The sequence below is a fragment of the Schistocerca nitens genome, chromosome 7 (genome assembly GCF_023898315.1).
Source record: "Schistocerca nitens isolate TAMUIC-IGC-003100 chromosome 7, iqSchNite1.1, whole genome shotgun sequence".
In the NCBI taxonomy this organism is placed as follows: domain Eukaryota; kingdom Metazoa; phylum Arthropoda; class Insecta; order Orthoptera; family Acrididae; genus Schistocerca; species Schistocerca nitens.
Window position 1 is genome coordinate 109,312,997 of NC_064620.1, and position 27,856 is coordinate 109,340,852.

At 42.7% G+C, this 27,856-nt stretch overlaps 1 protein-coding gene across 1 annotated transcript in view; it reads right to left on the reverse strand.

Moving 5' to 3' along the window:
- The window catches only part of LOC126195052 (dipeptidase 1-like), a 699,024-nt gene that overhangs the window by 434,445 nt on the left and 236,723 nt on the right, over positions 1-27,856 (reverse strand). Inside the window, exon 4 of the mRNA XM_049933499.1 lies at positions 1,206-1,371. Coding sequence (XP_049789456.1) covers positions 1,206-1,371 — 166 coding nt within the window. The remainder of the gene's footprint in view (positions 1-1,205; positions 1,372-27,856) is intronic.

Consider the following 27,856-nt stretch of genomic DNA (forward strand, 5'->3'; position numbering starts at 1 on the left):
AGAAAATGTTCGACTGTTGCCCTGGCCAGCACATTCTCCAGGTCTCTCACCAATCGAGAACGTCTGGTCAATGGTGGCCGAGCAACTGGCTCTTCACAATACGCCAGTCACTACTCTTGATGAACTGTGGTATCGTGTTGAAGCTGCATGAGCAGCTGTACCTGTACACGCCGTCCAAGCTCTGTTTGACTCAATGCCCAAACGTATAAAGGCCGTTATTACGAACAGAGGTAGTTGTTCTGGGTACTGACCTCTCAGGATCTATGAACACAAATTGCGTGAAAATGTAATCAAGTGTCAGTTCTAGTATAATTCATTTGTCCAATGAATATCCGTTTATCATCTGCATTTCTTCTTGGTGTAGCAATTTTAATGACCAATAGTGTAGCACCTAAAAATCTTGGAGATTCTCGATTTCCAGAATCGGTGAACTATATATACACATAACTAGCTTAGCGTCCGCAGCTTCGCTTGCACAGTCTGTATAGTCTACATTGGCATTTTATTTTTCTTTAATAAAAACTTAATGATGTTCACAAGCTGTAACACCTTCTAAATTTTTCCCGCTAATTGAGTCCATAGAAGCATAGTGCTTTCCGAATGTACTTCTGATTAAAAAGCGATTCTGGCAGCTGGATTTGACGCCTATTGTGTTCTTGTGGAGACATTTCCATGGAGACTTCCATCTCCTAATACAACTTTCTTTATATCTAACCGAGAAATGAAGTATAAATTTTCATAGATTTGTCTTTAAAGTTTTTTAACGCAAAGAAATATTTTCTTGAAAAATTCTCAACCACTGTTGCAGCCTATTTTGAGTTGAATTTCCAAAAACAGAAACACAGCGAAACAGTGACTCTAAATGCTAATTTTCATAGATTTAGCTTTAGCTTTGAAAATGCTTTTATAAGGAAATAATTTAGAAAAAGATTTCATCGCGTATTTCAACACGTTAGTGATGGAATTTCGAATACTCCCTTCTTGAAGGACGCCTACAGCATAAGAACAACACCCTCTCCAAATACCAAGCTTCTGTCTTTAGATATTTAGAGTAGCCGATCCGTAGGTCAGGTAGCCGGAACATTTCCTTTTGTGTATATTGAGGTTAAATTTGTACGGCTCCCCCAATTGCTCTTGGTCATTTGTTTTTAGGAAATGTGTTTTATCCGGTTAGCCCAAGCTTGAGACAGATGAGAGTGACTCACCCGTCAACGAGCGGGTGGTCGAGCAGCATGCGGCGCACTGCGGCGAGGTGGTCGGTGTGCGAGGTGTGGCGCAGCCGCGCCGTCAGCGGGATGATGACGCCCAGCCCCGTCAGCGCCAGCAGCAGCACCAGCAGGCACGCCACGCACCACGTCCGCTGGCTGGCGCCTGCAACACCGTCACAACACCTGCTGAAAGGAGGGAGCTGTCAGGCAGTCAGAAGCTGGGCAGCTCTTGCAAGTCAGTGCCTGATCACTGTATAACCGCCACTTACTGCTGCAAGCTGTCACCTCACAATTACCCTACTCTTTCGTTCAGAGTACGTCGGTGGTCTATGACCACTATTCATCAACCAGTGTCGTTAGCAAAATCCAGGATGCAACCTCAGAGTTATGATACTTGGGACCATCAACACAGGAGGTCCAGGCAACAAAATAGCCCCCATACAATCAGCTAAGGACATGGAGTAGGTGACAGCTATCAGCGGGCAACTGCCATGGGATCCAGACAGGCATAATCGCTTGAACCGCAGCTACAGGTGCAACTGATACCGAACAGTTTACTGCTGCATTGACAGGTCTCATTTTTATTGTCATATTTGGTTTGAGTTCGATCGATGTTAGTTGATGAATCCTGACAGCCATATCAATAAAGCTTCTGTATATGCAGAATTTAGTTCGGCAATATATTTCTTACGTCTCTCTTTACACTTGTGGCAATTGCATGCAGATCTCTCAGTAACTTTCTTCAGTAGTGAATTCTAGACTGGATCACCTTGGCAAGATCTTTTGTGAACAGTGATGCAAAGAACCATATAAGAACTCAAAGGCAAACGGCCAGGCAGCAGATAGTCCCCTGTGACCAAGCAGCTAATCCACTTGTCCTGCTGTATTGTTTCGGGGTCTTGTGTACTTTTTGTGTTAGCAGAAGAGCCAACACCGTGTTACGAGTGGAGGCCGAAATGCACGCGTTTTAGCTCACGCAGGCTGGCGTGAGGAGGGAAGAACTATACTGACGTGAGCTCTGGAACATGACAGGGAATGAGAATTCAGAAAGCGGACGTAATTAGTTTCATACTTAACTTTAATCTATTAATGGTGAACGTCGCTCTTGACGGGACATGATTCACAACAGTAGCTGTGCAGAATACATTCTTGAAGATAGTCATTATAGGAACTGAATATGGCGCCTTGTTAGGTCGTAGGAAATGACGTAGCTGAAGGCTATGCTAAACTGTCGTCTCTGCAAATGAGAGCGTATGTAGACAGAGAACCATCGCTAGCAAAGTCGGCTGTACAACTAAGGCGAGTGCTAGGGAGTCTCTCTAGACTAGACGTGCCGTGTGGCGGCGCTCGGTCTACAATCACTGATAGTGTCGACACGCGGGTCCGACGTATACTAACGGACCGCGGCCGATTTAAAGGCTACCACCTAGCAAGTGTGGTGTCTGGCGGTGACACCACAGTACTTCCTGCTGTTAAGATCATTGTGGTCCTCGGAGGATATTCCGTGCTATGTGCAGTCTGGTAGCCTTCCTAGGCCCACATACACAGGCACACGAGTTCACTGAGCCGTCCACCGACTGAGTATGTCCCCCTGTGTGCAGATGATGGGTCTGTGGTCAGATCTGTGGTCCAAGTCCGTCTTTTCGACCGACGGACCTCTACCTGCTTTCCCGCACGGTACCTGCCGGCCCATAAACCATCGGTGGTGGGGCCCTACCCGTCTCCACCAGTCCACACGTAGTCGCACAGTTCGGCAAGTGTTGTAGTGGACAGGCTGATGGAGCACTGAGGCTGTAAATGGGCACCTTCAAAGGCCCCTATACACTGGTCGACCAGTTGGCCGACACGACCTACCGAGAGGGTCTGCCCCGACCTGTTTATCTTTGTGTGGACGACTTTACAGATGTTAGATAGAAGGTGCAGGTTAGCCAGTTTGTTGGCAGATTCCTACCTGGTTGCCCTGACCACTATCTGCCGTAACACACTCCGTTAGTGCAGACAGGTAGGATCGACCACACAGTCACAGCGTGTCCATACACAGTCAGACAGGTTTGGGTTTCATGGGGGGGGGGGGGGGGGGATTTGCAAACCATTAGGGCTGTGAGTGGGTGGCGTAAGGGGAGTATCAATGCCCTAACTTGATAATCTTAAATTTAACATACTTATATTCCGTTTTCTCAGGGACTATGAAAGGTAATAAAATGTTACCAGGACATAGAGTCATATCCTATTCATTCACTTATCTAAAATCAAGTATCTTTGTTAGGAATCAAGATACGAATTTGTTAATGAAAGTCTTAAAAATTTTTGTATTTTTTTATAATACTTTTATTATCAATCTATGAGACCTATCTGTAACGTTGCAGGTCCACGCAGACATAATACTGCTCTCAATAAAAGGTAAAAATTTCAGAGCTTGATCTTAAGTAGTTTCTTAGATTACAGGGAACGTTTAAAAAAATGTCGTTTTCCAGAAACCGTACCTGAAACTTGAAGTAAAACGGGACCTCACTATAGAATGAAGGGACAACCTAAGATACCCCAGCTTTGTATCCATAATCGTCTTTAGCATCAACCAATGCAGTCACTGTTCTGTCCAAAAGAAGCTTGCTCCTTTTGTTGTATTTTTGACCATAATTTCTGGCTTGTAGATTCGCTATCCAGCTCTTGCAGGGGTGCTTCTGTATTATGGCTAGATTTAATTCTACATTACTTAAGATCCTTTATTCAGCCTCCATTTCCATCACTCATGGGGATTACAGAATCACTGGCACCAGTATTCAGCTCTGCCTCGTGATGACTGGGTGTTGTGTGTTGTCCTTAGGTTAGTTAGTTTTAAGTAGTTCTAAGTTCTAGGGGACTGATGACCATAGATGTTAAGTCCCATAGTGCTCAGAGCCATTTGAACCATTTTTTTGAACCAGTATTCAGTGTCTTGAAGCTCACAAATACGTTTTTGGTCACCCTGCTCAATTTTCATTTTGAGCTTTTCCCATGAGACATTTCTTCAGAAAATTTGTATGTGCTAGTTTTCTATATAGTGGCTTTGTTACTGCTCCAATAGCTTCAAAGATGATTTTTCTAAGAATATATTAGGTTCCTGCTGTCGCAGATTTGCGGTATTTAATCATTGTATTGAATACAAGTTATCTAGTGGCTCCTTGTCACTTGATGACTTGTAGAAAAACGTTGCCCATACTGCTTTTCTCATTCCTTTCAGGTTCATTATATTCTATCTAGTCGTTTGGTGACAATATTCACTTGGGTGGTTGTTCTGTCTTTCATACATCCTCTAATGCTTCCAGAATGAGATTTTCACTCTGCAGCGGAGTGTGCGCTGATATGAAACTTGCTGACAGATTAAAACTCTGTGCCCGACCGAGACTCGAACTCGGGACCTTTGCCTTTTTCGGGCAAATGCTCTACCATCTGAGCTACCGAAGCACGACTCACGCCCGGTGCTCACAGCTTTACTTCTGCCAGTATCTCGTCTCCTACCTTCCAAACTTTCTCATTCTGGAAACATCCCCCAGGCTGTGGCTAAGTCATGTCTCCGCAATATCCTTTCTTTCAGGAGTGCTAGTTTTGCAAGGTTCGCAGGAGAGCTTCTGTAAAGTTTGGAAGGTAGGAGACGAGATACTGGCAAAAGTTAAGCTGTGAGCAGTGGGCGTGAGTCGTGCTTCGGTAGCACGGATCGTAGAGCACTTGCCCGTGAAAGGCAAAGGTCCCGAGTTCGAGTCTCAGTTGGGCACACAGTTTTAATCTGCCAGGAAGTTTCATCCTCTAATGGTCTTTCCATGTTTAGACATTCTGCTAGAATATTTCTACCTGATTTTACAGTCAGGTACCCATTAATTTCTGCACATGGTAGCCACCTACTAATTTTTGCGGTTTTAGATCATCATAGGTCCTGTTCTCCCTTATTGATTTGAGTGAAATGAAATCACCATCACCAATGAATGTAGATCAACGAATGCCACGTTGTTCTTGAGAGCGCAGAAAAATCTTCACAGCTGAGGGATCGATACTTCAGTGGACCCCTCATATGATTTCCGATAGTTGTGTTAAAAATTTGTTCTTTTTTATTGGTAACGACTTTTGTGCATCAATGACAATGTTTTGGCAATTCTCCAAAATCAAGCACCTTCCCGGTAACATTATTTATTGTAGCTGCCAAGAAATTCTAGACTGACACCTCTTTTAGCGCCATCATCCGTCAAATGCTATGTAGTTGTCATTGTTACTATCATTTTCTTTAACTGCTTCCACTGTTAAAGATTTCATTGATTCTTCTGCCATCACTTTTACTGTTTCCCTTCAGCATCTGAGTACCTTGAAACATTAGTAGTGGGAAATGACAGATTCACAACAGCACACCAAGTTTTTCAGCCATAGGGCCTTTAGCGATGCATCTCTGCCCATAGAAGTATCTTATTGTTTCTACAGTTTTTCAGATGTCCAAAATGCGCATTACTCTCACAACTCGCACAATAGAATTCCAAACTCTTCATTTGAAGATTTTTTAGAATCTCTCCACACACAAATTACAGTATGCAGTTTGATTAAGCATCAGGAACAGAAGAGTTTCTTGGACCACGACCTTACATCCCGAAAGGTTTATAAGCAGTTATGATTAAACATTGTTTTAGTACACTTAAATCTAATATTAAACTTATATTACTGGCACTGGTTTCACTGTTCACTTTATTATCGCTCACAAGTTTCTTCTTGGAATCACATGGTAGAGAGGAACTTCGTTCGGTGTTTCTTGTCCTAACGTCATTCTCTGGATATAAGCTTCCAATGAATCATGTTTTGCATACTCTAATCTCATATTTTCCCTTCTTAAATATTCCCATTGGTGGGGTCATATTAAAGAGAGAAAGACAACTCAATGAGCTACCACTCCAAATATACACAACGAAAGGTACAATGCGCATTAAAGAACATTGAAAATGTGATGCATTATAAAACAAACAGAAGTTACATCATTGCAGCCAGTATAGCCAACCTGCCCAGCAGGAGGTTTACTACAAATCAGCTATGACTCCTAGAGCAAAGATTTCCCAAAATATCTGTCTTAATTGAACAGTGTTCAAGGAAGCTGTAGAAATTACTTGCGCAGTAAATTATTTCAAAGTAAATTGAAATTGCTAAAAGTCATCAAAAGTCAACGAAACATACATCAAATTCAAGAGGAAACTAAGAACAAAAGTTTTCTATAAGAAAATAAAAATCGACATTTCACTCCCACACCATCTTTTCTACTCCCCTTAAGACATCAGATAACAGACGGCAGAACTGTTCAGTCTTGGCCTGATCGTGGAGCTTTGCAGCCGAGTGTAGCTGTTTGACATAAGAAGTTTGGTTTCAAGTTGGAAAAGCCCTTCCCAGAGTGGTGTGAGGCGGCAGGCCTCTTACGGTTCCCTGAGAAACGGAGTGGTTCTGCTCCTCAGAAGGGACAGGCCAGCCACTTGTTCCGGATTTTGAAACGACACTCCCTGTTGGGAAGTCGTTTCTGAAACTATTTGTATGGAGTGTAGCCATGTATGGAAGTGAAACATGGACGATAAATAGTTTGGACAAGAAGAGAATAGAAGCTTTTGAAATGTGGTGCTACAGAAGAAAGCTGAAGATTAGATGGGTAGATCACATAACTAATGATGAGGTATTGAATAGAATTGGGGAGAGGAGGAGTTTGTGGCACAACTTGACAAGAAGAAGGGACCGGTTGGTAGGACATGTTGTGAGGCATCAAGGGATGACAAATTTAGTACTGGAGAGAAGTGTGGAGGGTAAAAATCGTAGAGGGAGACCAAGAGATGAATACTCTAAGCAGATTCAGAAGGATGTAGGATGCAGTAGGTACTGGGAGATGAAGAAGCTTGCACAGAATAGAGTAGCATGGAGAGCTACATCAAACCAGTCTCAGGACTGAAAACTACAACAACAACAACGCTCCCTGTTGAGTAACAGCAACAGTTTAGCAGAGGGTAGGAGCCAAGAGCTGGTTTCCAGAGAATCCGAAACGGGGAACCAGCTGATGGCTGGGGAGGTAACTCGACAGGAGAGAGGGGCCGTCACACCAATTTATTAAGAACTGATTGCTTCGACAGGTTAACATCGCAAACTCGGAAACTGTTCATTTATTTACGACCGTGTCATTGGGCAACATATTGTAAAATCGTACCACTGGCGCACAGAAAGTCGTGCAGATGCAGCAATGAGTCTTATTCTGGAGAGCAAGTAGAAATGACTTCTCCATAGGGAGGGATCAAGTACAGACTTCTTCTTATGGAGGGTGTCGATTTGAGACTTCTTCCCTAGCAGTCGACAATAGCAGACTTCTAGCAGCAGCACCTATTAGCAGACCAAAGTTTCTACTCATAGAGTTGCAAAGTTTGGGGAAATTATGCGAACTTTGGCAAATGGATGAAGAGACTCAGAAATTACGATAGAAGCAAATAGCTGTTTAGAAACTTATTATTTCATGTAAAGTTTTAGGGAACATTCGATTCATTCTTTGATGTAGCATGCTTGTTTTAGTTAATCATTCTATCGACGTAATCTCGTAGTTACTGAACAGGCACAGCGAGTTCATATTGTCACATTTGATTTATGATATGGTGACCTCACATATCCCCTTACATTCCTTACTTTGCCAAGACACCAGCATCAGTCTTGTAAAGCCATTATTCAGCCCGTGAACTTGCCATTTTTGATTCTCAATCATATCTTACTATTAAATTAACGTTAATATTTTGTAACTGGAATTATAACAAGATCAGATTAATTTGGCATCCTATTTCATTACAGAACAGATGATATCCTTAATATTCATTACATACATTACTAGATGGTCAATCCATGACTCACGATTTATTAGGGCCAACCGTTTCAGATTAATTTTGACAGTTCCATGTAGTTCACTCAAATTACATGAAATCGAAATATATTCGCTGAGTAGGAGTATCTTGGCATTTGCTATGTTAACCATGCAAATACTACCTACTTACCAGGCCCAGAAGGCATGCATAGATTGCCGAACTCGTTAAGGTGACCGCTCGCGATTAGCGGGAAATCCGGGTTCGAGTCACAGTCAGGCAAAAATTTTCCTGTCCGTAATAGGTAAAACACACATACCTAACAGAGTTGAAGCCGAAATGACCGCTTTCAGCGAATCAATTTCAAATTAATTTAGTGTCTGTTCATCCAGATATGGAAGTAAATATTACATGCTACGGTAAAGACAGGACGATAATATCACAGGTCTCAGTTCCTCATACTCTCGTCTCACTGGTGCGGGAATACAGAGTAAATGTAGTAGCATTAAGTAATGACTGTAGCAGACTATGGTATATGGATGTAGGCAGTGTGACACGGAAATTTGGGTCGGCCCGTAAGACGTGCGATTAGTTGGGAATCCGGGTTCAAGTCATGGTCCCCACAAATTTCATATATGACTAATAGATATCGCGTCTGTATCTAACATAGTTGATGCCAGATATTAACACACAGCAAAGTTACTTCGAATTAATTCCATACGGCTGTTAACTGTCATTAAAGTCAGCTGACCCAGACAGGCAAGTAAATTATATTAGCCTATGAAAGCTTAATGCAAAAAATAATCACAACCGACCACAGGTACAAGCATCAGTGGAAGACAACATCATTTAATGGGACCATTTGGCGTATGATCAAGAGTCTGACACCAATGGCCCCGAAAGTACAACGGGGACTCTACTAGCCAAGACCCGCTTAGCGACAGTCAGCAGTTAGACGTCGAAGAGACAGAGTCCTCTCCTTGGATGAGACAGTCTTCGTAGAAGGCTGCTACTGGGTGGGCCAGCAACTTCACGACTACTTATCCAAGCACTGACACAGCATCACTTCATTTTTTGTTTCAATTTATTTCCACTAGTTTTTGATCTGTTATCTGGAAACTCTAAACACATCATACATGTCCAATAAACAACGTGACATATAGTGATGTGCATATACACACATCAAAAAACGTTTTGCATCACCCCAGTTCCCAGAACTCCTGAAGATAGACGTTGACTCTGGGTATTGTATCACAGTAAAAATCCCTTTGACTGTTCAGAGATGTCACTAGACCCGCCCAAAGCTGTAAACAACCATGCGTGAGCAGCTACTATTTGACGGAGAGGGTCCGACAGCCCATCAGTTCCAGTCTTTTCACCAGGCCACCAGGAAGGAGGTTCACGGCTCGTGTGTCTTTAGTTAAACCGTGCCCAGACGGTCAGTACCGCGGTTAGAGTTCCGCATTGTTACTATGTGCCAGGAAGAGCTCTCAACAAGGGAAGTGTCCAGGCGTCTCGGAGTGAACCAAAGCGATGTTGTTCGGACAATGAGGAGATACAAAGAGACAGGAACTGTCGATCACATGCCTCGCTCAGGCCGCCAAGGACTACTACTGCAATGGATGACCGCTAACTACGGATTATGGCTCGGAGGAACCTTGACAGCAACGACACCATGTTGAATTATGCTTTTCGTGCAGCCGCAGAACGTCGTGTTACGACTCAAACGGTGCGCAATAGGCTGAATGATGATCAACTTCACTCCCGATGTCCATGGCGAGGTCCGTCTTTGCAATCACGACACCATGCAGCGTGATACAGATGGGCCCAACAACATGATGAATGAACATCTCAAAATTGGCATTACGTTCTCTTCAGCGATGAGTGTCCCATATGCCTTCAACCAGACTATCGTCGGAGACGTATTTTGAGGCAACCCGGTCAGGCTGAACGCCTTAGACACACTGTCCAGCGAGTGCAGCAAGGTGGAAGTTCCCTGCTGTTTTGGGGTGGCATTATGTGGGGCCGACCTACGCCGCTGGTGGTCATGGAAGGCCCCGTAACGGCTGCACGATGGTGAATGCTATCCTCCGACGGAGAGTGCAACCATATTGGCAGCATATTGGCGAGGCATTCGTCTTTATGGGCCACAATTCGTGCGCCCATCTTGCACATCTTGGGAATGACTTCCTTCAGAATAACATCGCTCGACTATAATGGCCAGCATGTTCTCCAGACACGAGCCTATCGGAATGCCTGAGATAGATTGAAAAGGGCTATTTATGGACGATGTGACCCACCAACCACTCTGAGGGATCTACGCCGAATCGCCGTTGAGGTTTGGGACAATCTATACCAACATTACCTTGATGAAGTTATGGTCAGTATGAGACGACGAATACAGGCGTGCATCAGTGCAAGAGTACGCGCTACTGGGTATTAGAGGTACCGGTTGTACAGCAATCTGGACCACCACCTCTGAAGATCTCGCTGTATGGTGGTACAACATGCAATGTGTGGTTTTCATGAGCAATTAAATGGGTGGAAATGATGTTTATGTTGACCTCTATTCCTATTATCTGTACAGGTTCCGTAACTTCCGAAACCGAGGTGATGCAAAACTTTTTGATGTTTGTAGTAATACATTACGTTAACAGCAAGCATTGGTAATTTTAATGTAGAAATAAAACAGAAAATTGCAAATAAGAAGCCATAGGACAGCGTAAAATAAATGGAATTGATATACGTTAAAAGTGAATAACTTCCAGCCTGTATTACTAGATATGTTACTGGCAGCCTCGAAATAATTCGATGTTTGCCGCCTACCTGCGGCTATATCTACTTCTAACCCTCTTACAAGGGGAGGCCGCCAATTGTGAAATTCAGATTCGATTCATACTGCGCATAATAAAAGCTCATGCCCGGAGGTGTAATGTGGCAAAGCACCAAGATGCACTTCTCAACCGTTGTCGAGAAAATCGACAGTTAAAAGAAACCGTTGCGGTGAAATACTCTCTACGTTTTATAATTTCCTACAACGTCGTGGCGCAGCGGTAAGCGCTCGGGTTCGTAATCCGAAGGTCACCGGATCGAATCTCGCGCCATGCAACTTGTTTTTTTTTGTATTTGGTTTTTGTAATTCAAATATATATATATATATATATATATATATATATATATATATATATATATATATATATATGAATTACAAAAAACAAATACTAAAAAGAAGTTGCATGGCGCGAGATTCGATCCGGTGACCCTCGAATTACGAACCCAAGCGCTTACCGCTGCGCCACGACGCTGTTGCAAATTACAAATCGTAGAGAGTATTTCACGGCAACGGTTTCTTTTAACTGTCGATTTTCTCGACAACGGCTGAGAAGTGCATCTTGGTGCTTTGCCACATTACACCTCTGGCCATGAGGTTTCATTATGCGCAGTGTGAATCGAATCTGAATTTCACAATTGGCGGCCTCCCCTTGTTAGTGCCACACTATTCTACATTGCCCACACTTGTGTGTGCTTGCCTCGGTAATCCTCGAGTCTACGAGTACCTCTTTTTTAAATATATCTCATACATATGTAACGAAATGAAGTCCGATGCTTTTTGACAGAGCGTAGGAGAACGATGCGGGAGACCCTGTAACATACCCTTTTATTTATCCGCTCGTTCGGGATCTGAATAGCAGCCCAAATTTAGATAATTGATTAATGTGACCGTGTACCTAATGGGCTGGCAATCGATTGGACTGCTCAGGGGATGTTACATTCCGTATTGTCCTTCGCAAATATGGTAATACGTACTGTTTGGTGGTAAGAAGGACACAACACAGTTTCACAAACAAGATCTATATTCTCAGCAAAAGCACAAAATAAGGAGACAGCCACTGCCTTCGTCAATACACTGTAAATGACGGCTAATCTCAGCACAGGTTTCTTTGGTTATTCTTAATCGTCACACGCAACATCCAATCACTGTAATCCAAGTAATGCCGGCGCGGTAGACGCGGAAGTTCAATAACGGCACTTAATATCACTGAAATAACTCTATAATTAAACTTTCTCACTTTCCCGTATAATCTTAACACAAAAGGGGTTAAACCACGGCGATGGCCACTCCCTTTTGCCAGTAATTTGCCTTAATTCAACTGCTGGCTTCTGCACAGCTCTGCCCGCCTCGCGGGAACCTACCACACCCTGACTCGGCACTCTCCACTCTCTCAACTCTCACTGCTCTCCGCCCAGTTCTCCCCGCCTCGCGGGAATCTACCCAAGCAGCACTCGGCACTCCGGTGAACCCCCTTTCGCTCTCGCAACCTGCACACACACTACTCGATATTTGGCCTGTCGACCTGTGTGAGCGCAAACTTAGTAGTAAGGGCCTGCGGACCCCTTACATCCCCGCCCTCAAAAACTTCTTTTGAACCGCAGGTGAAAAAGAATCGGCAAGGGATTTAAAACATGGCTACATTTAAACAGTACATACAATACAAATCATTAATGAAATTACAATTTGTCAAAATAGTCCTGGACTCCAGTAGTGGGCTGCCTCCACAACAATTTTACAAAAGGTTATTACATCACATAAATGGCATTGTCCAAATTTACAATTTTTCATCTCAACCAGCAATAGTCCTCTCTAGTCCAATATCAAAATGAAACCACACAACATATACATTCAAAAATCATTACCTAAACACAGAACATATGAATTATTACTACAACATAGTTATTACAAGTTTTATGTTCATCCTTAGATAATTTTTGATATGAAATATGCAACTCTAATTGTAATACCTTACAAAACACAATGTAAATAAACCCTTCCCTCTTTCAAATGTCCATTTTACAGCTAATTGTTCTAATCATGTCCTACACACTACTTCAGGGAGCTTAGACACTCTCAGTTCATACATTTGCCCTAATCGAGTTCCTCTTCCTCATCTGGGTTATTTCGGTTCTCATGTGAGTAGTACCTTTTTATGTTTTCCACATGCTCTTTACCATGCACTCTCTTTGTCCGTGCATATTCCAACTCCACAGTGTTAGGATGACCAATTTTTATAATTCTGTATGGTCCTTTATAAACGTGGTTAAACTTATGTATTTCAGAGTTTATTTTCTTTGATCTAGTATGAACCTTTACTAATACCAGGTCTCCCACTCGGTAAGTTATCGGTTTCACTAGCTTGTCGTGTCTCTCCTGTCTTTTCTTAGCCTTCTCCTTCATACTTAATTCCACCAGCTCCAACTTCCTTTCCCAGGTCAATGAACTTCCTGGTGGGTAGACTACCAACTCACGAAAAATACTATCGGGTTCCTGATTGAGCAATACTTCACATGGTGCAAACCCTGTAGAATCATGTGGGAGGTGATTCCTAACCCGCTCAAATTCTTCCAGATATTCTTTCCATGAACCATGCTTCCGATGACAGTAGGTTCGGCATAAACGGTTCAACTCTTTCATTATTCGTTCCGCTGGGTTAGAAGCTGGCCTATACCTAGAAATGGCCATTTGCTCTATTCCGTGCTCACTTAGCATTTCCGTCCATTCCTTTGACCTGAACTGTGACCCATTATCACTCAAAATTCGCTTAGGAATACACACCTTTTGAAAATAGTCTTTCTCAAATTGGTTAATGATGGCTCTACTAGTAGCTTTCTTCAACGGGTAAAATTTTATGTATTTGGAAACCAGTTCTTCCGCTACTAAGATTTGTGTGTAATTCCCTTGTGAGGCAGGAAGTGGCCCAAATAGATCCACTGCAACTATGTCCTTAATTGCTGTTGGTACAATTGGATGCATGTATCCTTTGTGCTGTACTGTATTCGTCTTGGATTTCTGACAGGTGTCACATGTACTCAGTATTTTACGTATACGCCTTCCCATGTTGTTGAAAGCACAATCCAACTTCAACTTTTCCAGACACTTCTTCGGTCCATAATGCGCATTACTATAGTGCGTATACCAAATTAATTTTTCTACCACATGCTCAGGCACACAGAGTTTCCAGTTCTCCTCACTCTCCTTGTTTCTTTTATAAAGTATCCCATTGTGAATATAATAGAATGTGCGAATTCTTTCCTCTCCTGCACACCTGTATTTGTTTTTAATTGTCTTTAATTTCTCATCCTCGTTCTGTTCCCTATGCACATTCCTTAGGAACTTCCTTATGAATTCTTCATACTGTACTCCCCTCATCAGGTTGATTCTAACTCCTTCTCCTTCCGGTCTGTCCACCAACATTCCTCTTGAGTCAGCTGGTAATCTTGACAAGGCATCAGGTATTATATGTGTTGCTCCTGGTTCATAAATTATCTCGAAGTCATAGTCTTGTAATGCTAGGGCCCATCGCGTTAGTCTGCTATGCCTCAATTTACTTGTAGTCAGAAACGTAAGGGCCTTATGGTCAGTCACGACTTTCACATGCCTCCCGGCCAAATAATACCGGAAACGCTTAAATCCCCACACAATTGCCAATGCTTCCCTTTCAGTAATCGAATATTTTCTCTCCCAAGCATTTAAACTTCTGCTACCGAATGCTATTGTTCTTACTCTCTCACCTTTTCCGCTCTTCTCTACTTGGTATAAATGTATTCCTAGTCCACAGTCCGAGCTGTCTGCTCCTAAATAAAAATCCTTGGAAAAATCTGGGTGGTACAAGATATCTGCATTATATAGTGCTTCCTTGATATTCTCAAACTCGGTTTGGCACTCCGCACTCCAGTGCCACGGCATCCTTGCCTTGGTCAATTCCCTCATACTCGGGGCATTAAGCACATATCCTTTGACAAATTTTCTATAAAACTCGCAAACCCCAAATAATGCTCGCAACTGCTTCTTACTATGAGGAGCCGGAAAATTTTTAATAGTCTCCATTTTACTATGATCAGGATAGATACCCTCCTCAGATATTATATGGCCCAGAAATTTTATCTTTGATTTGCCAAATTCCGACTTGTCCAGGTTTACAGTTACCCCTGCGGTTTCAAAAGCTGCCAAGATTGCATCCAGTCTATCCAAATGCTCTTCCCACGATTCGCTTGCTATCAAGAGGTCATCCACGTAGACGGTGACCTTAAGTAACTCCTCGCCTAGTATCTTATCCATAGCTCTTATAAACTCAGACACTGACACATTAAGTCCGAATGGCAACACTCTAAATTGATAGCACCATCCTCCATAAGTAAATGCTGTATACTGGCGAGACTCTGTGGCCAATGGTATCTGCCAATACCCAGCAGTCAAATCGATACTACTCAGCACCTTTGCTCCTCGGAATTTTTGAATCAGTTCTTCTATAGTTTCTGGTTTGTCCCTCTCCGGTTCGATGATTTTGTTCACCGTTCGTGCATCCAAAACTATCCTCACCTTTCCATCCTTCTTATCAACAACAAATAGGGGGTTGTTGTATTGGCTATTGGCCCGTTCTATAACCCCAAGGTCCATCATCCTCTGTATTTCTTCATCTACTGCTTTTCGTTTTGCCTGGGGAATGGGATACTGTTTTATATTGAATGGTTTATGGTTCTTTATCTTTAATTTACACTCCACTCCTTGCATGATACCTGGCCGTTGAGAAAATACTTTACAATGCCTGTATAATACTGTGGCTAAATTCTTCTTAGTCCTCTCATCTAGGTGCGTCATCTCCTCCAATTTTTTTCCGATCTTGTCCTCTTTATGTCTATCCTCTCGTGCTAGTCCCTCAAGGTATATCAACTCTTCTGCTCCTGGTTCCTCTTCCCCGTATCCCGTGGTGGGTTCCTCTTCGTGACACAAATTTATTCTTCTGAATTCTTCCTCTTCCTCGATTGCACTCCCCTCAGCAAATTTCAACCTCTTCCCTTCTCCCTTTCTTCCTTTGACTTTGATAGTACCTTCATCAAAACTCACTACTGCATCAACTTCATTCAACCAATCTATCCCTAAAATAATCGATGTGTTCAATCCAGCCACCACCAAAAACGTTGCTTCGTATTCTTCTCCCTCTATTTCGAATGTAATTAACACTTGTTCTTTAATAGGTTTACTCTTTGCACCCAACGCGTTCACAATTCTCACTCCACTCACTGGGAAACTAGGCAAGCTAACATTTGCTTTTAGTATCTGTTCATATAACCTTTTGGATATAGCACAAGCTTCACTTCCTGTATCGACTAATGCCTCAATATTCAGTCCACATAACTTGATCCCTATCATGGGTAGCCTGGGTTCTTTGGGAATCCCACTTCTTTCCTCCAGTAGATCTTCTCTGAGGTCTCCACCATCGTCGTGTCTTAGTAGGTTTATTCTGGTCCTCGTAGTTCTCACTCCCGATCGGACCTCATCTGGAGTGTCATTCAGTTTTCCGGTCTCTCCTCCTCTTCTATATGCACCGTGTCATTCATTCGCCTATCCCATCTTCTCTCATGATCTCTTGGTTCTTCACTCCTTCTCCAATCATTTCTCCATTGACGTTCACCACCATGGTTCCGGTATCCATGACCGCCACCTCTTCCTCTATAATTAGACGAATTACCAAAATGATTCCTTGGGTCATTACCTCCCCCTCGGTTTTGATCATTAGGTTGATTATGTCCTTGTGATCGAACAGATTCCAACTGTTCCAGTATCTCCATCAAGGCCTCCCTATCTTTAATTAGGCTCCCAGATACAGTTTCTTGCATTCTCTGATTCAATCTTCTTTTTATTGCCGATATCATTACGTCATCACTCAGGGGTTGCTCCAGGGTCTCGTTCAATTCCCATAAATGTTCAGAAAACTCTCTCAACGTTCCCCTCCATGTACTAAGTGACTTGCGGTGGAGTAGGTCCTCAATTGCTGCACATTGATGGCTTTTGGACCAGTATTTCTTCAAGAATTCCTCTTCAAACTGATCATAATTAGTAGTCCCTTCCTTCTTCCTGACGCCCCAAGGGAAGGCCTCACCTTCCATCCTATCTATTGCAAATTGAATCTTGTCTGAGTCCTTAAGATGTGCTGGGAGAACTCCTTTTAGCCATTTCATAAATATCATTGGGTGCAACCCTCCTTTCGGTCTAAATTTCTGCCCTGTATTACTTTGGATGCACCGATTATCACTGCTCATCAATGTAACGACCTTACCTCCCCCAACGGCTAAGGTGGCATTACTAATTCGTTTATCAATTTCTTCTGTCTTGCTTTCCAATTGCTGCACTCCCTGTTGTAACTGCTTGACCTCCATTTCAACCCTCTTGTTATCCTCTTCTCGTTGTACGGCTATAGCATTTCTCAGATTGACAGCTAGTTGGTTTTGCCTATCTCCTATCCCCTTAACCGCCTCGTTGCATTGTTTCTGCATCTGCGTCACCTCGGTGATCCTTTCTCCCAATTCGGCTTTCGTTTCTTCAATATCGTCTTCTATCTTTTTTGTTAACTTTCCTTCCACCTTTTCCATGTCTCCCTGGACTTGATCTATGCTCTTCTGTAGCATCTTCTCTTTCTCGTTGATGTCCATCTTCAGTCGTTCCTGCAATTCCTGCATCTCCTTCTTCAGATTATATTCTATCTTCATTTGCGATGTTTGAATCTCTTGGGCTATAGTTTCCTTAAATGACTCCAGGCTTTCTTTGGTTTCTTGTGAATTCTTTTCTAATGATGCGTTAGTTTCTTGCAAACGCTTCTCTAACGATGCATTATTTTCTTGTAAACTTTTTAGTGATTCTCTCGTTTCTTGTAAACCTTTCTCTACTGCTTCTCGGAATATTCTTCCTTCTTCTCTATTTTCTTGTAATTCTTCCTTTAATGATTTGTGAAATATTTCTTCCCTTTCTCTTGTTTCTTGTGAATTTTTTTTTATCAAGTCTACCAACATCGACCACCTCTCTGCATCCTCTGAAACTGGCCTAACTCTCATTGCTTGTCCCGGTGTCTCAGGATAACTAGTTGAATGTGCTAGTGGGCTATCTAATGACACTCCATAATCACTGAATCCTGAATCATCTCTATCTTCCTGTCCTATCCCTTTCCTTTCAACTACTGCCTCACAGACCTGCTTATCTTCAGATGACATGTTTGGTTTATTTTTAATGCCCAGGCAAGTAATACAAAATAACCTCCAATAACCCAAAACACTCCTAATTACCATGAAACTAATCAAACAGTTCCTGCAATCCTTTCAGTTAATTCCCAAAATGATACAACATGCATGAGTACTGAACATAACAGCTCTCAAAAATCTAAATTTCCAATAACAATTTCCACATACACAGTTTATGTAAAAATGTTTCACAACAAGATAATCACAACACTCAAAAATCTATAAATGCAAAATTACCCAAAACAATTACCATTTATACAGTGCAGTGTGCATAAGTAAGCATGCTAGACTTCCGAGTATGTTTCGCAACTTTTTTGAAATTACTGCAATTGAGCACTTTTCCTAATGTAAATATCATTTAAAAATTGTTTCTTTATCACGAATATTGCACACTGCAATTTACTGTTATTTTAACCCGTCGTCTTCACTCACCAACCGACGTTACCGCGAGTCGCGATGTTTTGACGTTTGAGGTAGGTGTGGCTGTGCCGCCGCTGGAGCTCGCGTGAAGTTGAAGATCAGCTGCAAGGCGACGTAGTTCCCCGTCGGCCGCTCCGTGGCTCTGCAGGCGGGCGTAGTTCGTAGTTCGGCCGCTAGATGCCGGGACTGCTCTCGGTATCTCGAAATTGCGTCGCTTGCCGTGGTGTCGTGTGAAATCACCTCGCGGATCTAAGCTCTTTGGTGCAACTGCTACGCGGCTGCGTGACGTCATTCACCAATTGCGTCGCCACCATATATTATCGTCAGCATAACAGTTTACGGGTCCACACTAAACCGTCCGATTTTCACTGTTCAAAAGGCTATTTCGGTCAACATATTACCACAAAACACCTTTCTAACAACTGGTATGACGAAATCTTGGCTCGTCTCACTATTTTACTGTTCACACGTGTCTTTCTTTAGCGTCTACTTTTCACAGTTTTTCGCGCGGATTTTCGCATTTGCACTTTACAACACAGTTTATTGACGCTATTTGGCTATTTAATATGGCAAGAAAAACAGTTTAGTCACAATCGTGCGATATTATTACTTCATATTGTTCCAAAATATGCACTGTTCTTTATCGCGATTTTAACGTTCATGCACTGTCCCGATTCCACATTGAAAAATTAGTTTTCCGGCGTTAAACAAGGTAAATTACCTATTGTTCATTACGATTCGTCCGAAAATTGCACTTGTCCTTTCACGGTAAGCCAAGGGTGTAACAAGCCCTTTTATTTATCCGCTCGTTCGGGATCTGAATAGCAGCCCAAATTTAGATAATTGATTAATGTGACCGTGTACCTAATGGGCTGGCAATCGGATTGGACTGCTCAGGGGATGTTACATTCCGTATTGTCCTTCGCAAATATGGTAATACGTACTGTTTGGTGGTAAGAAGGACACAACACAGTTTCACAAACAAGATCTATATTCTCAGCAAAAGCACAAAATAAGGAGACAGCCACTGCCTTCGTCAATACACTGTAAATGACGGCTAATCTCAGCACAGGTTTCTTTAGTTATTCCTAATCGTCACACGCAACATCCAATCACTGTAATCCAAGTAATGCCAGCGCGGTAGACGCAGAAGTTCAATAACGGCACTTAATATCACTGAAATCACTCTATAATTAAACTTTCTCACTTTCCCGTATAATCTTAACACAAGAGGGGTTAAACCACGGCGATGGCCACTCCCTTTTGCCAGTAATTTGCCTTAATTCAACTGCTGGCTTCTGCACAGCTCTGCCCGCCTCGCGGGAACCTACCACACCCTGACTCGGCACTCTCCACTCTCTCAACTCTCACTGCTCTCCGCCCATTTCTTCCCGCCTCGCGGGAATCTACCCAAGCAGCACTCGGCACTCCGGTGAACCCCCTTTCGCTCTCGCAACCTGCACACACACTACTCGATATTTGGCCTGTCGACCTGTGTGAGCGCAAACTTAGTAGTAAGGGCCTGCGGACCCCTTACAACCCGCACCACCTTACTGGGCAAGGTCCTAATGGAGGTGGTTTGCCGTTGCCTTCCTCCGACAGTAATGGGGTTGAAGGATAACGATGAAGACGGCACAACAACATCCAGTCATCTCGGGGCAGGTGAAAATCCCTGACCCGGCCGTTATTTTGATATTCGCAGCGTCCACTGGAGCTTTTAGACTGAAAGTTGAGCAGCTGCGATTTAGATATTGGACGTGCAGTCATATTTGCTGTAGTCCGCAACTTTCGGTCACTGTTTATAGTTTGCAGATCACAATCCACTTATCTGCAGCCTCTCTCCACCTTGAAAAGGGAGCAACTGAAAACGACGTGATCAGCGGAACGTTCCTCTCCACATTCACGGACGGGTGTATTACTGCATCCCATTCGATACAAACGTTTGGAATATTGACCGTGACCTGTTAGAAGGTTCACCGTATCTCGAGTAGGGGCAATGTCGCGCAATTTGAGTCTGCTGCTCATGCTTGGGACTGTATTGTCACCCGCTTTGCGCTGCTTCTACTGCTCCAGTCAGACTGCCGTTTATCTAACTTTAAGATTCGTGAACGTCTTTTAACAGTAATATGCGTATTTGTGCTCTCATCCACATGATCGTTTTGTCCATGCCCCAAGCGATATCGAGTAGCCTACTACAATATCCACAGGACATAACCCGAGAATCTCCAGTAATCACTCGACGAGTGTAGTGCGAAAGGCATTGGTGAACCTCGTAAGTACTCTCAGCCGAATTAGTCGCAGTATTTTTTTTTTTTTTTTTTTTTTTTTTTTTTTGCAGCTGCCTAGTAGAAGGCGATGGTCCCAGACGCTGGCAGCGAAGCCCTACTGACGGATGCCTCCCCATCAAGATCGCTCCACTCCCGAGCCATGTCTCTCTGTTTACAGCTATGGCCGGAATCATGTAAGCACACCGGCGCCATCGGTGGCAAATGCTCATCCTGAATCTTCGCTGTACCATGACGACGCCAATAAAGCTATATTGTAGCAAAGTTATCTTTGGTCAGACTTCGTGAACATCGTAGAGGAACGCATGACATGTCTGCGAGTTAGTGCATCATTTTCTAACGACCATCTATATCAGATGGAAAGGGGAATTTCATGAACAGACGAACGGGGTAATGTATGGATTCTCGTCCTCCGCCTGCTGCAGCAGACATCTTCATGGAAGCATTTGAAGAAACAGCACTCCAGTCTGCACCATTAAGCCCAGATTGCTGGCTCCTATATCTACATTACATCAACATTCTGCAAATCACATTTGAGTGCTTGGCAGAGAGATCATCGAACCACCTTCACAATTTTCTATTATCCCAATCTCGTAAAGAGTGCAGAAAGAACAAACACCTATATCTTTCCGTACGAGCTCTAATTTCCCTTACTTTATCGTGGTGAACGTTTATCTCTCTACAGGTCGGCGTCAACAAAAAAATTTCGCATTTGGAGGAGAAAGTTGGTGATTGGAATTTCGTGAGAAGATTCCGTCGCAACGAAAAACGACTTTCTTCTAAAGATGTCCAGCACAAATCCTGCATCATTTCAGTGAAACATTCTCCCAAATTTCCTGATAATACAAAACGTACTGCCTTCTTTCAACTTTTTCGATGTATTCCGACAGTCCAATCTGGTAAGGATCCCACACCGCGCAGCAGTATTCTAAAAGAGGACGGACAAGCGTAGTGTAGGCAGTCTCCTTAGTAGGTATGTTACATTTTATAAGTGTCCTGCCAATAAAACTCAGTCTTTGGTTAGCCTTTCCCACAACATTTTCTATGTGTTCCTTCCAAAGTAAACTGTTCGTAATTATAATTCCTAGGCATTTAGTTGAATTTGCGGCATTTAGATTTGACTGATTTATCGTGTAACCGACGTTTAACGATTACCGTTTAGCACTCACGTGGATGACCTCACACTTTTCGTTATTTCGGGTCCTTCTGATGACTTCATTAGTCGGTAAACGACAGCGTCATCTGCAAACAACCTAATGCGGTTGCTAAGATTGTCTCTCATATCGTTTATGTAGATAAGGAACAGGTTAAAGTTCAAATGGTTCAAATGGCTCTGACCACTATGGGAAATAACAGTTCATCAGTCCCCTAGAACTTAGAACTACTTAAACCTAACTAACCTAAGGACATCACACACATCCATGCCCGAGGCATGATTCGAACCTGCGACCGTAACAGGCCTATAACACTACCTTGGGGAACGCCAGAAATCACTTCTGTTTTAATCGATGACTTTCCGTCAATTACTACGAACTGCGACCTCTTTGACAGGAAATCACAAATTCAGTCACATAACTGAGACAATATTCCATAAGCACCCAATTTCACTACGAGTCGCTTTTATGGTACAGTGTCAAAAGCCTTCCGGAAATCCAGAAATACGGAATCGATCTGAAACCCTTGTCAATAGCGCTCAACATTTCATGTGAATAAAGAGCTAGTTGTGTTTCACAGGAACAACGTTTTCCAAACCCATGTTGACTGTGTGTCAATAGACCATTTTATTCGTGGTAATTCATAATGTTCGAACACAGTATATGACCCACGATCCTGCTGCATATCGACGTTAACGATATGGGCCTGTAATTAAGTGGATTACTCCTACTACCCTTCTTGAATATTGGAATGACCTGCGCAACTTTCCAGTCTTTTAGTATGGATCTTTCGTAGAGCGAACGGTTGTATATGATTGTTAAGTATGGATCTAATGCATGAGCATACGCTGAAAGGAACCTAGTTGGCATACAGTCTCGACCAGAATATTTGCTTTTATTAAGTGATATAAGTTGCTTCACTACTGCGAGGATATTTACTTCTACGTTACTCATGTTGGCAGCTGTTCTCGATTCGAACTTAGGAATTATTACTTCGTCTTTCTTTGTGAAGGCATTTCGGAAGGCTATGTTTAGTAACTCTGCTTTGGATGCACTGCCTTCGATAGAATCTCCATTGCTATCGCGCAGAGAGGCATTGATTGATTCGTTGTCTACACTTTATTCAGTTGGCCACGTGGAAAAGTAGAGCTACAGAACTCCCACCAACACCTCAATCAACTGCACAACAAAATCCAGTTCGCGACAGAGATAGAAAAGAATCTGGCAGTACCATTCCTCGACGAGGAAGTTTACCGGAAGCCTGATGGTAAACTTCGCCACAGAGTATACAGAAAGTCTTCCATCACCTTACACAGAAGAAATCCAGCCTACACACTTTAACCAAAAGGGCTCACAGGATTTGGGATGAAGAACATCTGACTGTTGAATTACAAAACGTCAAGTCAGTTTCCGAGGTCAGTGGTTATGGGATGAAGATGATAGGCAAAACTACGGCGACAAAGGATGGGAGGCAAGCAAACACAAAACATCGTACTACTACCATGTGTTCAAGAGATTACTGCAAGTGTGAACGAAATTCTCCGCCGAGCAGGTATCAAGCTGATATTTCGAAGTAGCAAGAAAATAAAAGATGTTCTTGTCTCAACAAAATGATGATTATGGAGTTTTCGAAACGGGTTGCGAGTTTGGACTAGTGCATGTAGACGAGATAGGACGACCGTTCAGTACAAGGATATTCGAAATGAAAAATATATTAGACTAAGATAACACACCAAGTCAGCAGTGGTGGAACGCCAGGATGTGTGTGGCAAATAGATCAAATTTCGAGAAGCCCGCCTACTGGCAAAACAGCCTCCTACTTTCACCAGAAAGAATGGAGGGGCAACAGAAACAGCCAAACGACCCGCCAACATGACGGCTACCGACGTCCGGCGACCTGGCTGCCAGCCGTAACAGCACTACGGAACGGCAGCGCACGCGTAGCAACCACACAGGCAGGCGTGCGGGATACCACAGCGGCCGCAGGTACACACAGTACCGGCACGCCTTAGCCGGCATTAGGCAGCAAGTAAACAGCCCTACGTCACAACGTCTGCCGGTTTCCCAGTCGCCTATTTCTACCAGTGGCAAACAATTAAGCGAACACTAATCAAGAAGGACAGTTTTCACCAGTGAAAAGAAATAATGCAAACACGAAATAAAGACCGTGTAATACCCCTCTCCTCATTTCCAATGCCTTATCAAATTGCGACAACAGCGTCTCCCGCAAGTATAGAAGAACCAAAACTTCTCACATTCAACAGTAAGCAATTACATCCTGAGGATGGCCATTTGTAATAGTGGCGGAAACGTGGGAAAATTTTAAACATTGATAATGATGTCGAATACCTAGAAGAATTTTATTGACTGTGACAGTGACAGCGGAAGCCTACGCTTACATTGTCTAGAATGTAATTATTATGTGGATCTGTAAATGTTGTACTGCATCTAAGGTAATGTGACTGCCCAGGTTGGGTGATATTTAACTTATGTAAAACCTTGGCAGGATGAAGGAGATTTTATTGCTGAAACAGGGAAACGTGAGTCGCCCCTTCGGGACGAAGATGCTCACAACCGTTAAGGAGCAGCTATATTTTTGGTATGAGTGGGAGACGGTTTGGACACGGACTGCGAACAGTTTTGGTTCCGCAGAGACTTTTCGGTTGTAATGCGTCATGGAACGTGTGAAATAGATAGACTAATTTCCTGCGCCGCATTTTTATGCGTATGGAGGTTAGTGTTTTGCTAAACCCGGAGATTATTTGTAGTTTCACTCGTCCTTTTGAACTGTGTGGGAGGTGGAAGTTTAATAAGTCAGAATTGCTGACAATAACTAGAAACCGTGTTATGTGGCGCTGAAGAATATCGAACTGTGTTCTGTTCTCAATGTTGTATTAATGGCTTGAAAAAACTTTTCAGAGTCAAGGTCACATTAATTAATATTTATTACTGACGACCGCTTTCGATAGTTGAAACTGTCAGCTTCATATCTTTGAACAATATTTTGGTTGTAAATACTATTTCGTTATTTGTTTACCACTCATGCCACGGTGGAGAATATACAGTAATTATAAATGCCATGTAAACGTAAACATTTCTATAAATGTGAATTTTTACTATATATCGAGCATTTTGAGAACCATCAAGCCTTAGTGATGAGCCGCGTGTGTGATCACGTCCATTTGCACAAGGTGGTTTTCCTCTGTATATGGTTTTACTTTTGAAAGCACCCATGTATAATATGCTGCGTATTCTCCACCATAATGACAACATGGCATCAGCGATAAACTCATAATGGAACACGATTTATAATCAAAACATTCTCTGAAGCTCAGAAGATGACAGCGTCAGCCGTCAAAACCGTCAGTCAATAATAAATATTAATTAATGCGATCTTGGCTATAAAAATATTTTTCAAGTTAAATACATATCACTTCTTCCAATTTCTGAATAAGAGGAATTTCAATCAGTGGACTGAAGTTTAAACAGACAGAAGGTGACCGATTGTACCTGACGTTGGCTCATTTAGCGTGTTGTGTGTGAGGAATAAGATACATTTGAACACGCTGATTAAGTAAACTTGGAACGGACGTGCCTTGTTCATTATTAACTATGTTTTGCTCTGATTGGACTTCAGTCTCCTTCACTAGCGTCTGTGCCGTAAAGGCGGACTACCAGTGAACAACTGCACCAAGATCAATTTTAATTTTCGATTCAAGAATATGACAGTTTGGCGGTACGCCAGTACCAGTATCGTCCATTTTCGCATGGCATAGTAGCAGTTGCAGATTTTATTTCAATGTTTGTGAGATAACGTCATCACAATGTAAGCTACTTCTCTGACATAACTCTCGTCTTTGACGCAACTGAGCAGTGGCAAGAAGAGACGGTGCAGATATTGAGAACCTGGTACGTCAATGTTTATTTATAAGTATGAAGTGACAACAGGTAAAGTCAGAGTTAAATCTAGTAAACAGGTTAAAGGATCATCAAATTCGAGAAATAACTCATCTATAGTTAAATGGTAAATAGGGTTGCTTAATTTTGAATTCAAATTAAAAAATTCGTAGCTCTCTCTAAGAGTACTAAAGAGTAATAAACTGTAGCTGAGGTTTCACTAAATATTGTGTTTGTTTAAACAACAATAAATTACAGGATCCTTCACCACCTGACCATTAACTTGCAGAATAGTTTTTGGAGTCCGATGTGTGGCCAGAACGATTAATTGCTAAACAACATCCAGGAACTGAAAGTACAGATTGACAGTTATTGAAGTATATGAAATAAAATCGTCATAACTCCTGAACGGTTAGGCTTAGGATGCTGAAATCGCACGGCTGGCCGCGGGACATGATGGGAATTACTATGCGTATGAGAACGTGAACTTTCATTTGGATGGGCCTGTCGATAAGCTAAATTGGCGGATTTGCGGGACTGAGAATCCGCATTTTGTGATCGACAAGTCTCTTCACCCTCAACTGTGTGTTTTGCAATGTCCAGCCGTGGTATAATCGGTGTGAAATTCCTTGATGGCACGGTGACTACCGAAGGGTACGTCAAGGTTTCGGGAGATGATTTCATCCCCATTATTCATAGTGACCCTGATTTCGACAAGATGTGGTACACGCAAGACAGAGCTCGACCCCATCGACCCACGAAAGTATTTGATGTCCTGGAAGGCTCTGGGGTATCTAGAGGCCACTCGCATGGGCCTCGATTGGCCACCATATTCTCCGAATCCGGGCACATGCGACTGCTTTTTGTGGAGCTGTATTAAAGACAAAAAAGTAGGGGTAAGCTATAGGGAGAGACGGGTCATATACAATATGTACAACAACCAAGAGGGAATAATAAGAGTGGACGATCAAGAACGAAGTGCTCGTATTAAGAAGGGTGTAAGACAAGGCTGTAGCCTTTCGCCCCTACTCTTCAATCTGTACATCGAGGAAGCAATGATGGAAATAAAAGAAAGGTTCAGGAGTGGAATTAAAATACAAGGTAAAACGATATCAATGATACGATTCGCTGATGACGTTGCTATCCTGAGTGAAAGTGAAGAAGAATTAAATGATCTGCTGAACGGAATGAACAGTCTAATGAGTACACAGTATGGTTTGAGAGTAAATCGGAGAAAGACGAGGGTAATGAGAAGTAGTAGAAATGAGAACAGCGAGAAACTTAACATCAGGATTGGTGCTCACGAAGTCAATGAAGTTAAGGAATTCTGCTACCTAGGCAATAAAATAACCAAAGACGGACGGTGCAAGGAGGACATCAAAAGCAGACTCGCTATGGCAAAAAAGGCATTTCTGGCCAAGAGAAGTCTACTAAAATCAAATACCGGCCTTAATTTGCGGAAGAAATTTCTGAGGATGTACGTCTGGAGTACAGTATTGAATGGTAGTGAAATATAGACTGTGGGAAAACCGGAACAGAAGAGAATCGAAGCATTTGAGATATGGTGCTATAGACGAATGTTGAAAATTAGGTAGACTGATAGGGTAAGGAATGAGGAGGTTTCATGCAGAATCGGAGAGGAAAGGAATATGTGGCAAACACTGATAAGGAGAAGGGACAGGATGATAGGACCTGCTAAGACATGAGGGAATGACTTCCATGGTACTAGAGGGAGCTGTAGAGGGCAAAAACTGTAGAGGAAGACATAGATTGGAATACGTCAAGCAAATAATTGAGGACGTACAGTGAAAGTGCTACTCTGAGATGAAGAGGTTATCACAGGAAAGGAATTCGTGGCGGGCCGCATCAAACCAGTCAGTAGACTGATGACAAAAAAAAATTAAAGACACGGTGTACAGCAATGACCTAAAAACAATTGCTGAGCTAAAACCAGCCATTCAGGGGGTCATCGACAGCATTTATATTCCGACACTTCAGCG